General features: G+C 44.7%; 1 protein-coding gene across 4 annotated transcripts in view; it reads left to right on the forward strand.

The window, feature by feature from the left end:
* Positions 1–14,132, forward strand: part of enox2 (ecto-NOX disulfide-thiol exchanger 2) — a 281,078-nt gene that overhangs the window by 191,321 nt on the left and 75,625 nt on the right. For all 4 annotated transcript variants that reach the window (XM_038993634.1, XM_038993637.1, XM_038993636.1 and 1 more), the window contains one exon: positions 7,042–7,173. In XM_038993634.1, coding sequence (XP_038849562.1) covers positions 7,042–7,173 — 132 coding nt within the window. The remainder of the gene's footprint in view (positions 1–7,041; positions 7,174–14,132) is intronic.

Below are 14,132 nucleotides of genomic sequence, written 5' to 3' on the forward strand. Positions count from 1 at the left end.
AATTTCCCATCAGCACCCTGGGGGAGCCTTTTATTTCAGCTTAAAAGCCCTTTACTGCAGCTCAGTGGCCAGTAAGGCTGAGGTCAGGCCTGTGGCAGTGTTTCTTATGCCGTTACTTTGCCACACAGATAAAGGGGATGTGCGCTCACTGTTTCACTACTGCCAAACTCTTCATTGAGAGGAAGGTAGGCTGTGCTTACGTTTTAATCAAATCTAAACTAAATGGGGAAAAACATTAGTTTATGTTTCTAAATACAAGGTTTAGTGAAACAAAAAGCACTTCATGTGAATATGTGCACTGTGCATCACAGCTGAATAGGCTGCGCTTCCGCTGTCAAAATCCATGCCACAACTAACCGTGTTCGTGCTAAGGCCAGCTTTCGCTTGGTCTTAAATATCCCCACGAGCGCATACTGAAATTGTCACTTTGGCTCACATTTTTAAGGACACACCTCAGATATTTCCACCCCTCCCACCTCATTGTAAGCGAGCTCATATAAGAGTTAAATTATCAATACTGGCACTAGGGTTTGAAAATAGAATAGAAGTGCCGGCTTTAACAGGTAGAAATTGCAGACGAGCGTGCGTACTTAATGCCAACAGCAAATAGAGCCATAGGTATCGTAACCCAATTTCATCACAATTAATTTTCTTCTGCCTCATTTGACCTTGAATTGAATACAGTAACATGTTCAGTAGAGCTTACACATTGAATCAATTCCTGCCAAATGTTAGGCATTGAATCATTAAAAACAAGAGAACTGTTATAACACGTGTTCAATCTGACACATTCAGCCCTTCTCGTGATGACGGATGTGTATTTTCACTGGCTGAAATGTCTTCTGGTTGGGCCAGCGAGCATGTGTAAGCGTGTTCGCGTGTGTGTGCTAGTGTTGATCTTTCCACTGCTGTTTGCTATTCAGACACACTCCCTCGGCTCTGTGTGGATGTGATCAAGTAAAAGAGAGCTGAGGGAACCATGCCAGACCTCTGTCCTCAAGGTCACTCTGTAAAGCCCTAAATCCCAGAGGTCAGTGCCTAGGGAGGAAGGGAGGGAGGGAGGGATGAATGGATGGATGGAAAGAGGGAGGGAGGAGGGAACTAGTGAGAGGCACTGTGGACATTTCCTCCACGACATCTTATCATTACAGGGCATGAGGGTAACCTTGACCTCGACCAGCACTTTAACTCTCTCTCAAAGCCTTCAGCCCTTAGATAACTATCAACCTGATAAGATCAGAACTCCTAAGACAACCCAGGCCTCCTGTAATGAGCTAAACCGTATGGATGCATCGGGATCCTTTGAGAGACAGTGGCCCTGTGGATGTATCATGACCCTTTGCGAGACAGTGGCCCTGTGGATGTATCATGACCCTTTGCGAGACAGTGGCCCTGTGGATGTATCATGACCCTTTGTGAGACAGTGGCCCTGTGGATGTATCATGACCCTTTGAGAGACAGTGGCCCTGTGGATGTATCATGACCATTTCGGGTGAACTGAGACACTTTTAAACTGAACATTGGTGTCAGTCTCTAAACTGACTCACGTTCTGTCTTCTTGCTGGCATTTGTGCCCTGTTTATTTTGACTGGTCAGTGAGACTTCACTGACTTTATTGTCCCCATGTGGGAATGTTGCGGTATCATGTACACGTTTAAAGTGGTGTTTAAATACAGTAGAAAACAAATTGACAGTACAAAATACATAGGTTACATACCAATAAAGAGACTAGCCTGCTGGCCTTACTGGGTGGATAGGAACATTAGACAAGCTATTTAGGAGGGATATCACACCTGACACAAATGATTGTCTAGTTGTGTTTTTCTTGCCGGTGGGTGCCCTATACCTGCGCCCATATGGGGAGTAGTTCACAGTCTGGGTACAGGGGGTGGCTTGGGTCAAATACTGTCAATGAAAGATTTGTAAAACAGTCAGGATAGCACAGTCAAAATTAATATCCCAGACTCTGACTCTTGTTGTAGATCAGGTCTGAACATTTATTGTCCAAGAGGACACTCTGATATTTGTATTCCTCTACAATCTCTGTTTGACCTCTGAATAGATGTTGCAGAGGTAGGTGTTGTTTGACCTCTGAATAGATGTTGCAGAGGTAGGTGTTGTTTGACCTCTGAATAGATGTTGCAGAGGTAGGTGTTTGACCTCTGAATAGATGTTGCAGAGGTAGGTGTTTGACCTCTGATAGATGTTGCAGAGGTAGGTGTTGTTTGACCTCTGATAGATGTTGCAGAGGTAGGTGTTGTTTGACCTCTGATAGATGTTGCAGAGGTAGGTGTTGTTTGACCTCTGATAGATGTTGCAGAGGTAGGTGTTGTTTGACCTCTGATAGATGTTGCAGAGGTAGGTGTTGTTTGACCTCTGATAGATGTTGCAGAGGTAGGTGTTGTTTGACCTCTGATAGATGTTGCAGAGGTAGGTGTTGTTTGACCTCTGATAGATGTTGCAGAGGTAGGTGTTGTTTGACCTCTGAATAGATGTTGCAGAGGTAGGTGTTGTTTGACCTCTGATAGATGTTGCAGAGGTAGGTGTTGTTTGACCTCTGATAGATGTTGCAGAGGTAGGTGTTGTTTGACCTCTGATAAATCAAATCAAATCAAGTTTATTTTATATAGCCCTTCGTACATCAGCTAATATCTCGAAGTGCTGTACAGAAACCCAGCCTAAAACCCCAAACAGCAAGCAATGCAGGTGTAGAAGCACGATGGCTAGGAAAAACTCCCTAGAAAGGCCAAAACCTAGGAAGAAATCTAGAGAGGAACCAGGCTCTGAGGGGTGGCCAGTCCTCTTCTGGCTGTGCCGGGTGGAGATTATAACAGAACATGGCCAAAATGTTCATAAGTGACAAGCATGGTCAAATAATAATCAGGAATAAATGTCAGTTGGCTTTTCATAGCCGATCATTAAGAGTTGAAAGCAGCAGGTCTGGGACAGGTAGGGGTTCCATAACCGCAGGCAGAACAGTTGAAACTGGAACAGCAGCAAGGCCAGGTGGACTGGGGACAGCAAGGAGTCATCATGCCCGGTAGTCCTGACGTATGGTCCTAGGGCTCAGGTTCTCCGAGAGAGAGAGAGAAGGAGAGAATTAGAGAGAGCATACTTAAATTCACACAGGACACTGGATAAGACAGGAGAAGTACTCCAGATATAACCAACTGACCCTAGCCCCCCGACACATAAACTACTGCAGCATAAATACTGGAGGCTGAGACAGGAGGGGTCAGGAGACACTGTGGCCCCATCCGATGATACCCCCGGACAGGGCCAAACAGGAAGGATATAACCCCACCCACTTTGCCAAAGCACAGCCCCCGCACCACTAGAGGGATATCTTCAACCACCAACTTACAATCCTGAGACAAGGCCGAGTATAGCCCACAAAGATCTCCACCACAGCACAAACCAAGGGGGGGCGCCAACCCAGACAGGAAGATCACGTCAGTAACTCAACCCACTCAAGTGACGCACCCCTCCTGGGACGGCATGAAAGAGCACCAGTAAGCCAGTGACTCAGCCCCTGTAATAGGGTTAGAGGCAGAGAATCCCAGTGGAGAGAGGGGAACCGGCCAGGCAGAGACAGCAAGGGCGGTTCGTTGCTCCAGAGCCTTTCCGTTCACCTTCACACTCCTGGGCCAGACTACACTCAATCATATGACCTACTGAAGAGATAAGTCTTCGGTAAAGACTTAAAGGTTGAGACCGAGTCTGCGTCTCTCACATGATAGATGTTGCAGAGGTAGGTGTTGTTTGACCTCTGAATAGATGTTGCAGAGGTAGGTGTTGTTTGACCTCTGATAGATGTTGCAGAGGTAGGTGTTGTTTGACCTCTGAATAGATGTTGCAGAGGTAGGTGTTGTTTGACCTCTGATAGATGTTGCAGAGGTAGGTGTTGTTTGACCTCTGATAGATGTTGCAGAGGTAGGTGTTTGACCTCTGATCGATGTTGCAGAGGTAGGTGTTGTTTGACCTCTGATAGATGTTGCAGAGGTAGGTGTTGTTTGACCTCTGATAGATGTTGCAGAGGTAGGTGTTGTTTGACCTCTGAATAGATGTTGCAGAGGTAGGTGTTGTTTGACCTCTGAATAGATGTTGCAGAGGTAGGTGTTGTTTGACCTCTGATAGATGTTGCAGAGGTAGGTGTTGTTTGACCTCTGAATAGATGTTGCAGAGGTAGGTGTTGTTTGACCTCTGAATAGATGTTGCAGAGGTAGGTGTTGTTTGACCTCTGAATAGATGTTGCAGAGGTAGGTGTTGTTTGACCTCTGAATAGATGTTGCAGAGGTAGGTGTTTGACCTCTGAATAGATGTTGCAGAGGTAGGTGTTGTTTGACCTCTGATAGATGTTGCAGAGGTAGGTGTTTGACCTCTGAATAGATGTTGCAGAGGTAGGTGTTTGACCTCTGATAGATGTTGCAGAGGTAGGTGTTTGACCTCTGATAGATGTTGCAGAGGTAGGTGTTGTTTGACCTCTGATAGATGTTGCAGAGGTAGGTGTTGTTTGACCTCTGAATAGATGTTGCAGAGGTAGGTGTTGTTTGACCTCTGAATAGATGTTGCAGAGGTAGGTGTTGTTTGACCTCTGAATAGATGTTGCAGAGGTAGGTGTTGTTTGACCTCTGAATAGATGTTGCAGAGGTAGGTGTTGTTCACTTCCTGAAGTCTATGCACATCTCTTTGATCTCGACGACAAATTGTGATTCATCACTCGACGAAGTCATTTAGGACCGGACTAGTTTGTTACGGCTGGTCAGTGACACCAGTTGATTTTTGACTGGTCAGTGACACCATGACTGCTGTAAAACTGCAGTAAAACAAACATCCCCTCTGTCATCTAGGAATTAAAGCACCTTGACACTGTGGAACCACTCATGACTGTCTAATTGGTTAGACAAGACCTCTACAAGGTCTTGAGAGACATTTACATTGGAACAACAGTAAGGTTTTAACAGCCTTTGTCATGGAAACCCAGATATGAGAGAGTAATGACAGCATCAGGGATGCAGGGGACAGAGGTAACATCATTAGTCCTTTATTATACCAGACAGAGGTAACCTCATTAGTCCTTTATTATACCAGACAGAGAGAACCTCCTTAGTCCTTTATTATACCAGACAGAGAGAACCTCATTAGTCCTTTATTATACCAGACAGAGAGAACCTCATTAGTCCTTTATTATACCAGACAGAGAGAACCTCCTTAGTCCTTTATTATACCAGACAGAGAGAACCTCATTAGTCCTTTATTATACCAGACAGAGAGAACCTCATTAGTCCTTTATTATACCAGACAGAGAGAACCTCATTAGTCCTTTATTATACCAGACAGAGAGAACCTCATTAGTCCTTTATTATACCAGACAGAGGTAACATCATTAGTCCTTTATTATACCAGACAGAGAGAACCTCATTAGTCCTTTATTATACCAGACAGAGGTAACCTCATTAGACCTTTATTATACCAGACCCTCAGCCTCCTCGTAACAATCAGCCTGCTGCTCAAGTGATTGGACATGGCAGTCAGGGCGCACACACGCACATTGACACACGCTCACACACACACACATAGGCCTACACACACACACAGCATCAGTGTTAGCAGATGACAGTGACCTTTGAGGTGTGTGAAGTGTTGTCCTCATCACCAACTGTTTGTTTTGGCATCATGAGGCAGGAGAGCAGTTCAGTGCCACAGCCAGTCAACACACTTTACCGTCTGTCAGAGGGACAGGTAAAAGAAATGAGAGCCAGAAAGCCCATTTAGAGTTGTGAAATGGTTTAGATGGGAGGAATAGGCTGGGGTTGAATGTGTGACGCGTTCTTGTTTACTCGGGGTCTTTTACTATAGGGATCTAAATGTGTTACACTTGGCAGAAAACAAGACTGCTTGCCCTGGGGTTGTGTCTGAATTGATGTGTGTGTCTGTAATATTAGGCCAGCGTTTTTGTTTTTTTCAAGTTTTGAATGCCCGACTGCTTTAGAAATGGCCTTTTGCTTAGTACCAAAGCTAGTAATCTTCTTTTCGTGAGCTTTATTCCCTTAAATTGACCGTGACAGAGAAACATAAACCACCCCTGCTCTCTTACTGAAGTTTTATTGTGTAGATTCTATCTGAGGAGTGTGTTGTGGTAGTACTGTTGTTCAGCATCATCAGGAGGCCCTCTCTTACTAGAGGTCAGAGGAAGTTCAGCCAAGAGGGGAATGAATGCTAATAACCTCTGAATAGAATGTAAACGGCTGTGTCACTGGACAGATGGCCTCTCATCCCTCCACTCTGAATAGAATGTAAAAGGCTGTCTCACTAGACAGATGGCCTCTCATCCCTCCACTCTGAATAGAATGTAAAAGGCTGTGTCACTGGACAGATGGCCTCTCATCCCTCCACTCTGAATAGAATGTAAAAGGCTGTGTCACTGGACAGATGGCCTCTCATCCCTCCACTCTGAATAGAATGTAAAAGGCTGTGTCACTGGACAGATGGCCTCTCATCCCTCCACTCTGAATAGAATGTAAAAGGCTGTGTCACTGGACAGATGGCCTCTCATCCCTCCACTCTGAATAGAATGTAAAAGGCTGTGTCACTGGACAGATGGCCTCTCATCCCTCCACTCTGAATAGAATGTAAAAGGCTGTGTCACTGGACAAATGGCCTCTCATCCCTCCACTCTGAATAGAATGTAAAAGGCTGTGTCACTGGACAGATGGCCTCTCATCCCTCCACTCTGAATAGAATGTAAAAGGCTGTGTCACTGGACAGATGGCCTCTCATCCCTCCACTCTGAATAGAATGTAAAAGGCTGTGTCACTGGACAGATGGCCTCTCATCCCTCCAACCACAAATAGGAATTTTTCCTCTCTGCTATTGCCAGACATGAATAAAAACACATGATTTTTGTTGTTGTAACATCTTACAGGGAGGGTTATATAAGCTATTAAAGAGGAAATGTAAGGGAATGAAACAAAGTAGCCAAAAGGGATTTTAGTCTATCTGATTGTACCGTATTCTAACTCTGTGTCTCTCTCTTTGCAGAAGGGATTCGTAACATGTCCATGGACTCCAACCCCATGCCGATGCCCATGTCAGACCCCAATGCCTGGGCCACCGCCATGAACAACCTTGGCATGGCTCCCATGAACATGACGGGACAGCCCCTTATGTCAGGTATGGGTCATTTAATCCTAACCATACTTCTACTGTAGTTATAACCATACCCCTACTGTAGTTATAACCGTACCTCTACTGTAGTTATAACCGTACCTCTACTGTAGTTATAACCGTACCTCTACTGTAGTTATAACCGTACCTCTACTGTAGTTATAACCGTACCCCTACTGTAGTTATAACCGTACCTCTACTGTAGTTATAACCGTACCTCTACTGTAGTTATAACCGTACCTCTACTGTAGTTATAACCGTACCCCTACTGTAGTTATAACCGTACCCCTACTGTAGTTATAACCGTACCCCTACTGTAGTTATAACCGTACCCCTACTGTAGTTATAACCGTACCCCTACTGTAGTTATAACCGTACCCCTACTGTAGTTATAACCGTACCCCTACTGTAGTTATAACCGTACCCCTACTGTAGTTATAACCGTACCCCTACTGTAGTTATAACCGTACCCCTACTGTAGTTATAACCGTACCCCTACTGTAGTTATAACCGTACCCCTACTGTAGTTATAACCGTACCCCTACTGTAGTTATAACCGTACCCCTACTGTAGTTATAACCGTACCCCTACTGTAGTTATAACCGTACCCCTACTGTAGTTATAACCGTACCTCTACTGTAGTTATATCCTTAACCATAGGGGGAGTGTGTGTGGCTGCAGTAGAGACTAGGGGGAGTGTCTGTGGCTACATTAGAGACTAGGGGGAGTGTCTGTGGCTACATTAGAGACTAGGGGAAGTGTGTGTGGCTACATTAGAGACTAGGGGGAGTGTGTGGCAACATTAGAGACTGGGGGGAGTGTGTGTGGCTACATTAGAGACTAGGGGGAGTGTGTGTGGCTACATTAGAGACTAGGGGGAGTGTGTGGCAACATTAGAGACTGGGGGGAGTGTGTGTGGCTACATTAGAGACTGGGGGGAGTGTGTGTGGCTACATTAGAGACTGGGGGGAGTGTGTGTGGCTACATTAGAGACTAGGGGGGGGAGTGTGTGGCTACATTAGAGACTAGGGGGGGGAGTGTGTGTGGCTACATTAGAGACTAGGGGGGGGAGTGTGTGTGGCTACATTAGAGACTAGGGGGAGTGTGTGTGGCTACATTAGAGACTAGGGGGAGTGTGTGTGGCTACATTAGAGACTGGGGGGAGTGTGTGTGGCTACATTAGAGACTGGGGGGAGTGTGTGTTCCTGTGGCTGCAGTAGAGACTAGGGGGAGTGTCTGTGGCTACATTAGAGACTAGGGGGAGTGTGTGTGGCGACATTAGAGACTAGGGGGAGTGTGTGTGGCTGCAGTAGAGACTAGGGGGAGCATCTGTGGTTGCAGTAGAGACTAGGGGGAGTGTCTGGCGTGTTTGTCTGTGTGTCTGCAGTATCCAGTGGATGTTTCTGACTCTAGCTGCAGACTAGTTGCTGGATTCTGTGGATGCTGCGCAACTCTGCTCACATTTGCCTACGTCGGCCATTTTCTTTGTGTCTATTAAAATGAACATGCTGCGCTGAGTCAGCCAGATGGACTTATGACTCTATTATCAGTCTGAGGACTTGAGATCCACACAGCTCAGTTCCAGACAGGTGGCAGGAGCTTTCGGAGTATCACCCTATCATCCTTACAAAATTCATGCTTGTTCATACAATGTTCTCTATCGAAATATTCATGTTAAGTTCAAAAGAATACAAGATCAAAATTGCTGACATCATTCAAACCAATGAGGATGTGGAACTTTAAAGCCAGTTATCTCAGAATCATCTTTTTGCAGATAAAAGCTTATAGTCCAATGCTCTCTATGTCATCATGTGTCACCAGAGGAAGAGGCAATTGCGAGAGGTTTTACTTTGCCCAAAATCTGTCCATGAAAATAAGCCCAGGAAGCGAGGAGTGTTTGTATGGAGGTCAATGAGGGTCAATATAAAATGTCATGGCTAATTTGCTATGTGAGGCTTATTTGATCGAATGCACTGATGTAAGTGGCATTTCGAAAGAAAAAAAAAATTTAATTAAACTTTATTTCGAAGTTGTGCCTGCTGTCATAAAGATGGAGGATTCAACATGGATATAACCCATTTTAGCATGGACATTGCCATTGGGCGCTTCCACACCTTTTAAAATCATCTGGGTGGGGATTTCTATGAGTTGGGAGCAATCTGCCAATAAAGAAGAAAATTCACTACTTTAAAATGGAGATGGCCTCAATGGCGCTGCTCATGCTGTCACAGACGCTATAATGGCACAGATACAAAAATGAGTCCTCTATCTCAATGGCCTGTTGTTGACACGTATCTGCCCTCTCATTGGCTAGAATGATCCCACCTGATCTCAACTCATCCCGCAGCCTTCCATCATTGAGGACATGTATTTCCTTTGTTAGAGCAGTCACTCAAATATCTTGTCAATATAATAGACAATCGGGTCACTCAGTCAGGTGACATTACAGTGGCAGAGCCCACATATATGTTATCATGAGTCACCCAGTCAGGTGAAATTACAGTGGCAGAGCCCACATATATGTTATCATGAGTCACCCAGTCAGGTGAAATTACAGTGGCAGAGCCCACAGATATGTTATCATGAGTCACCCAGTCAGGTGAAATTACAGTGGCAGAGCCAACAGATATGTTATCATGAGTCACCCAGTCAGGTGAAATTACAGTGGCAGAGCCCACAGATATGTTATCATGAGTCACCCAGTCAGGTGAAATTACAGTGGCAGAGCCAACAGATATGTTATCATGAGTCACCCAGTCAGGTGAAATTACAGTGGCAGAGCCCACAGATATGTTATCATGAGTCACCCAGTCAGGTGAAATTACAGTGGCAGAGCCAACAGATATGTTATCATGAGTCACCCAGTCAGGTGAAATTACAGTGGCAGAGCCAACAGATATGTTATCATGAGTCACCCAGTCAGGTGAAATTACAGTGGCAGAGCCCACATATGTTATCATGAGTCACTCAGTCAGGTGAAATTACAGTGGCAGAGCCCACAGATATGTTATCATGAGTCACCCAGTCAGGTGAAATTACAGTGGCAGAGCCCACAGATATGTTATCATGAGTCGCCCAGTCAGGTGAAATTAGTGGCAGAGCCAACATATATGTTATCATGAGTCACCCAGTCAGGTGAAATTACAGTGGCAGAGCCAACAGATATGTTATCATGAGTCACCTAGTCAGGTGAAATTACAGTGGCAGAGCCAACAGATATGTTATCATGAGTCGCCCAGTCAGGTGAAATTACAGTGGCAGAGCCCACAGATATGTTATCATGAGTTACTCAGTCAGGTGAAATTACAGTGGCAGAGCCCACAGATATGTTATCATGAGTTACTCAGTCAGGTGAAATTACAGTGGCAGAGCCAACAGATATGTTATCATGAGTATGTTATCATGAGTTACTCAGTCAGGTGAAATTACAGTGGCAGAGCCAACAGATATGTTATCATGAGTCACCCAGTCAGGTGAAATTACAGTGGCAGAGCCAACAGATATGTTATCATGAGTCGCCCAGTCAGGTGAAATTACAGTGGCAGAGCCCACAGATATGTTATCATGAGTTACTCAGTCAGGTGAAATTACAGTGGCAGAGCCCACAGATATGTTATCATGAGTTACTCAGTCAGGTGAAATTACAGTGGCAGAGCCAACAGATATGTTATCATGAGTCACCCAGTCAGGTGAAATTACAGTGGCAGAGCCAACAGATATGTTATCATGAGTCGCCCAGTCAGGTGAAATTACAGTGGCAGAGCCCACAGATATGTTATCATGAGTTACTCAGTCAGGTGAAATTACAGTGGCAGAGCCAACAGATATGTTATCATGAGTCGCCCAGTCAGGTGAAATTACAGTGGCAGAGCCCACAGATATGTTATCATGAGTTCACCCAGTCAGTGAAATTACAGTGGCAGAGCCAACATATATGTTATCATGAGTACCAGTCAGGTGAAATTACAGTGGCAGAGCCAACAGATATGTTATCATGAGTCACCCAGTCAGGTGAAATTACAGTGGCAGAGCCAACAGATATGTTATCATGAGTCACCCAGTCGGTGAAATTACAGTGGCAGAGCCAACAATATGTTATCATGAGTCACCCATTCAGTTGAAATTACAGTGGCAGAGCCACAGATATGTTATCATGAGTCACCCAGTCAGGTGAAATTACAGTGGCAGAGCCCACAGATATGTTATCATGAGTCACCATCAGGTGAAATTACAGTGGCGAGCCAACAGATATGTTATCATGAGTCACCCAGTCAGGTGAAATTACAGTGGCAGAGCCAACAGATATGTTATCATGAGTCACCCAGTCAGGTGAAATTACAGTGGCAGAGCCACAGATATGTTATCATGAGTCACCCAGTCAGGTGAAATTACAGTGGCAGAGCCAACAGATATGTTATCATGAGTACCAGTCAGGTGAAATTACAGTGGCAGAGCCAACAGATATGTTATCATGAGTCACCCAGTCAGGTGAAATTACAGTGGAAGAGCCAACAGATATGTTATCATGAGTCACCCAGTCAGGTGAAATTACAGTGGCAGAGCCAACAGATATGTTATCATGAGTACTACGTCAGGTGAAATTACAGTGGCAGAGCCAACAGATATTTATCATGAGTCACCCAGTAGTGAAATTACAGTGGCAGAGCCAACAGATATGTTATCATGAGTTACTCAGTCAGGTGAAATTACAGTGGCAGAGCCACAGATATGTTATCATGAGTCACCCAGTCAGGTGAAATTACAGTGGCAGAGCCACAGATATGTATCATGAGTTCCCCAGTCAGGTGAAATTACAGTGGCAGAGCCACAGATATGTTATCATGAGTTACTCATTCAGGTGAAATTACAGTGGCAGAGCCCACAGATATGTTTATCATGAGTTACTCAGTCAGGTGAAATTACAGTGGCAGAGCCAACAGATATGTTTTCATGAGTCACCCAGTCAGGTGAAATTACAGTGGCAGGAGCCAACAGATATGTTATCATGAGTCACCCAGTCAGGTGAAATTACAGTGGCAGAGCCAACAGATATGTTATCATGAGTCACCCAGTCAGTGAAATTACAGTGGCAGAGCAACAGATATGTTATCATGAGTCACCCCGTCAGGTGAAATTACAGTGGCAGAGCCAACAGATATGTTATCATGAGTTACTCAGTCAGGTGAAATTACAGTGGCAGAGCCACAGATATGTTATCATGAGTCACCCAGTCAGGTGAAATTACAGTGGCAGAGCCACAGATATGTTATCATGAGTACCCAGTCAGGTGAAATTACAGTGCGAGAGCCCACAGATATGTTTATCATGAGTTACTCAGTCAGGTGAAATTACAGTGGCAGAGCCACAGATATGTTATCATGAGTCACCCAGTCAGGTGAATTACATGGCAGAGCCAACAGATATGTTATCATGAGTCACCCAGTCAGGTGAAATTACAGTGGCAGAGCCAACAGATATGTTATCATGAGTACACTCAGTCAGGTGAAATTACTATGCAGAGCCACAGATATGTTATCATGAGTACCAGTCAGGTGAAATTACAGTGGCAGAGCCAACAGATATGTTATCATGAGTCACCCAGTAGGTGAAATTACAGTGGCAGAGCCAACAGATATGTTATCATGATTCACCCAGTCAGGTGAATTACAGTGGCAGAGCCAACAGATATGTTATCATGAGTCACCCAGTAGGTGAAATTACAGTGGCAGAGCCCACATATGTTTTCATGAGTCACCCAGTCAGGTGAAATTACAGTGGCAGAGCAACAGATATGTTATCATGAGTACCAGTCAGGTGAAATTACAGTGGCAGAGCCAACAGATATGTTATCATGAGTCACCCAGTCAGGTGAAATTACAGTGGCAGAGCCAACAGATATGTTATCATGAGTCACCCAGTCAGGTGAAATTACAGTGGCAGAGCCAACATATGTTATCATGAGTTACTCAGTCAGGTGAAATTACAGTGGCAGAGCCAACAGATATGTTATCATGAGTCACCCAGTCAGGTGAAATTACAGTGGCAGAGCCAACAGATGTTATCATGAGTACTCAGTCAGGTGAAATTACAGTGGCAGAGCCAACAGATATGTTATCATAGTTACTCAGTCAGGTGAAATTACAGTGGCAGAGCCAACAGATATGTTCACATGAGTCACCCAGTTAGGTGAAATTACAGTGGCAGAGCCAACAGATATTTATCATGAGTTACTCAGTCAGGTGAAATTACAGTGGCAGAGCCAACAGATTGTTATCATGAGTCACCCATTCAGGTGAAATTACAGTGGCAGAGCCACAGATATGTTATCATGAGTCCCAGTCAGGTGAATTACAGTGGCAGAGCCAACAGATATGTTATCAGTGAGTCCCAGTCAGGTGAAATTACAGTGGCAGAGCCAACAGATATTTATCATGAGTACTCAGTCAGTGAAATTACAGTGGCAGAGCCACAGATATGTTATCATGAGTTACTCAGTCAGGTGAAATTACAGTGGCAGAGCCACAATATGTTATCATGAGTCACCCAGTCAGGTGAAATTACAGGGCAGAGCCAACAGATATGTTATCATGAGTACCCAGTCAGGTGAAATTACAGTGGCAGAGCCCACAGATATGTTATCATGAGTCACCCAGTCAGGTGAAATTACAGTGGCAGAGCCACAGATATGTTATCATGAGTCACCCAGTCAGGGTGAAATTACAGTGGCAGAGCCAACAGATATGTTATCATGAGTCACCCATTCAGGTGAACCATAGAGCCGTGTCTTAGCACGTCTTGGGAGACAGGAGTGGAAGAAGCAGAGCTCCTTCTAGAGATAATGTTCCATCATGTTTGTTTAATGGTTTGGAACTGAGAGTTTGAGATGAATGAAACGCAATAGAGGCGCTACGCTTCCGGTGTTTATTATTTGTTCATATCAATAGAAGCGCTGCAGGGCATTTATT

The sequence above is a fragment of the Salvelinus namaycush genome, chromosome 5 (assembly GCF_016432855.1).
Source record: "Salvelinus namaycush isolate Seneca chromosome 5, SaNama_1.0, whole genome shotgun sequence".
NCBI classification, from domain to species: Eukaryota; Metazoa; Chordata; class Actinopteri; order Salmoniformes; family Salmonidae; genus Salvelinus; species Salvelinus namaycush.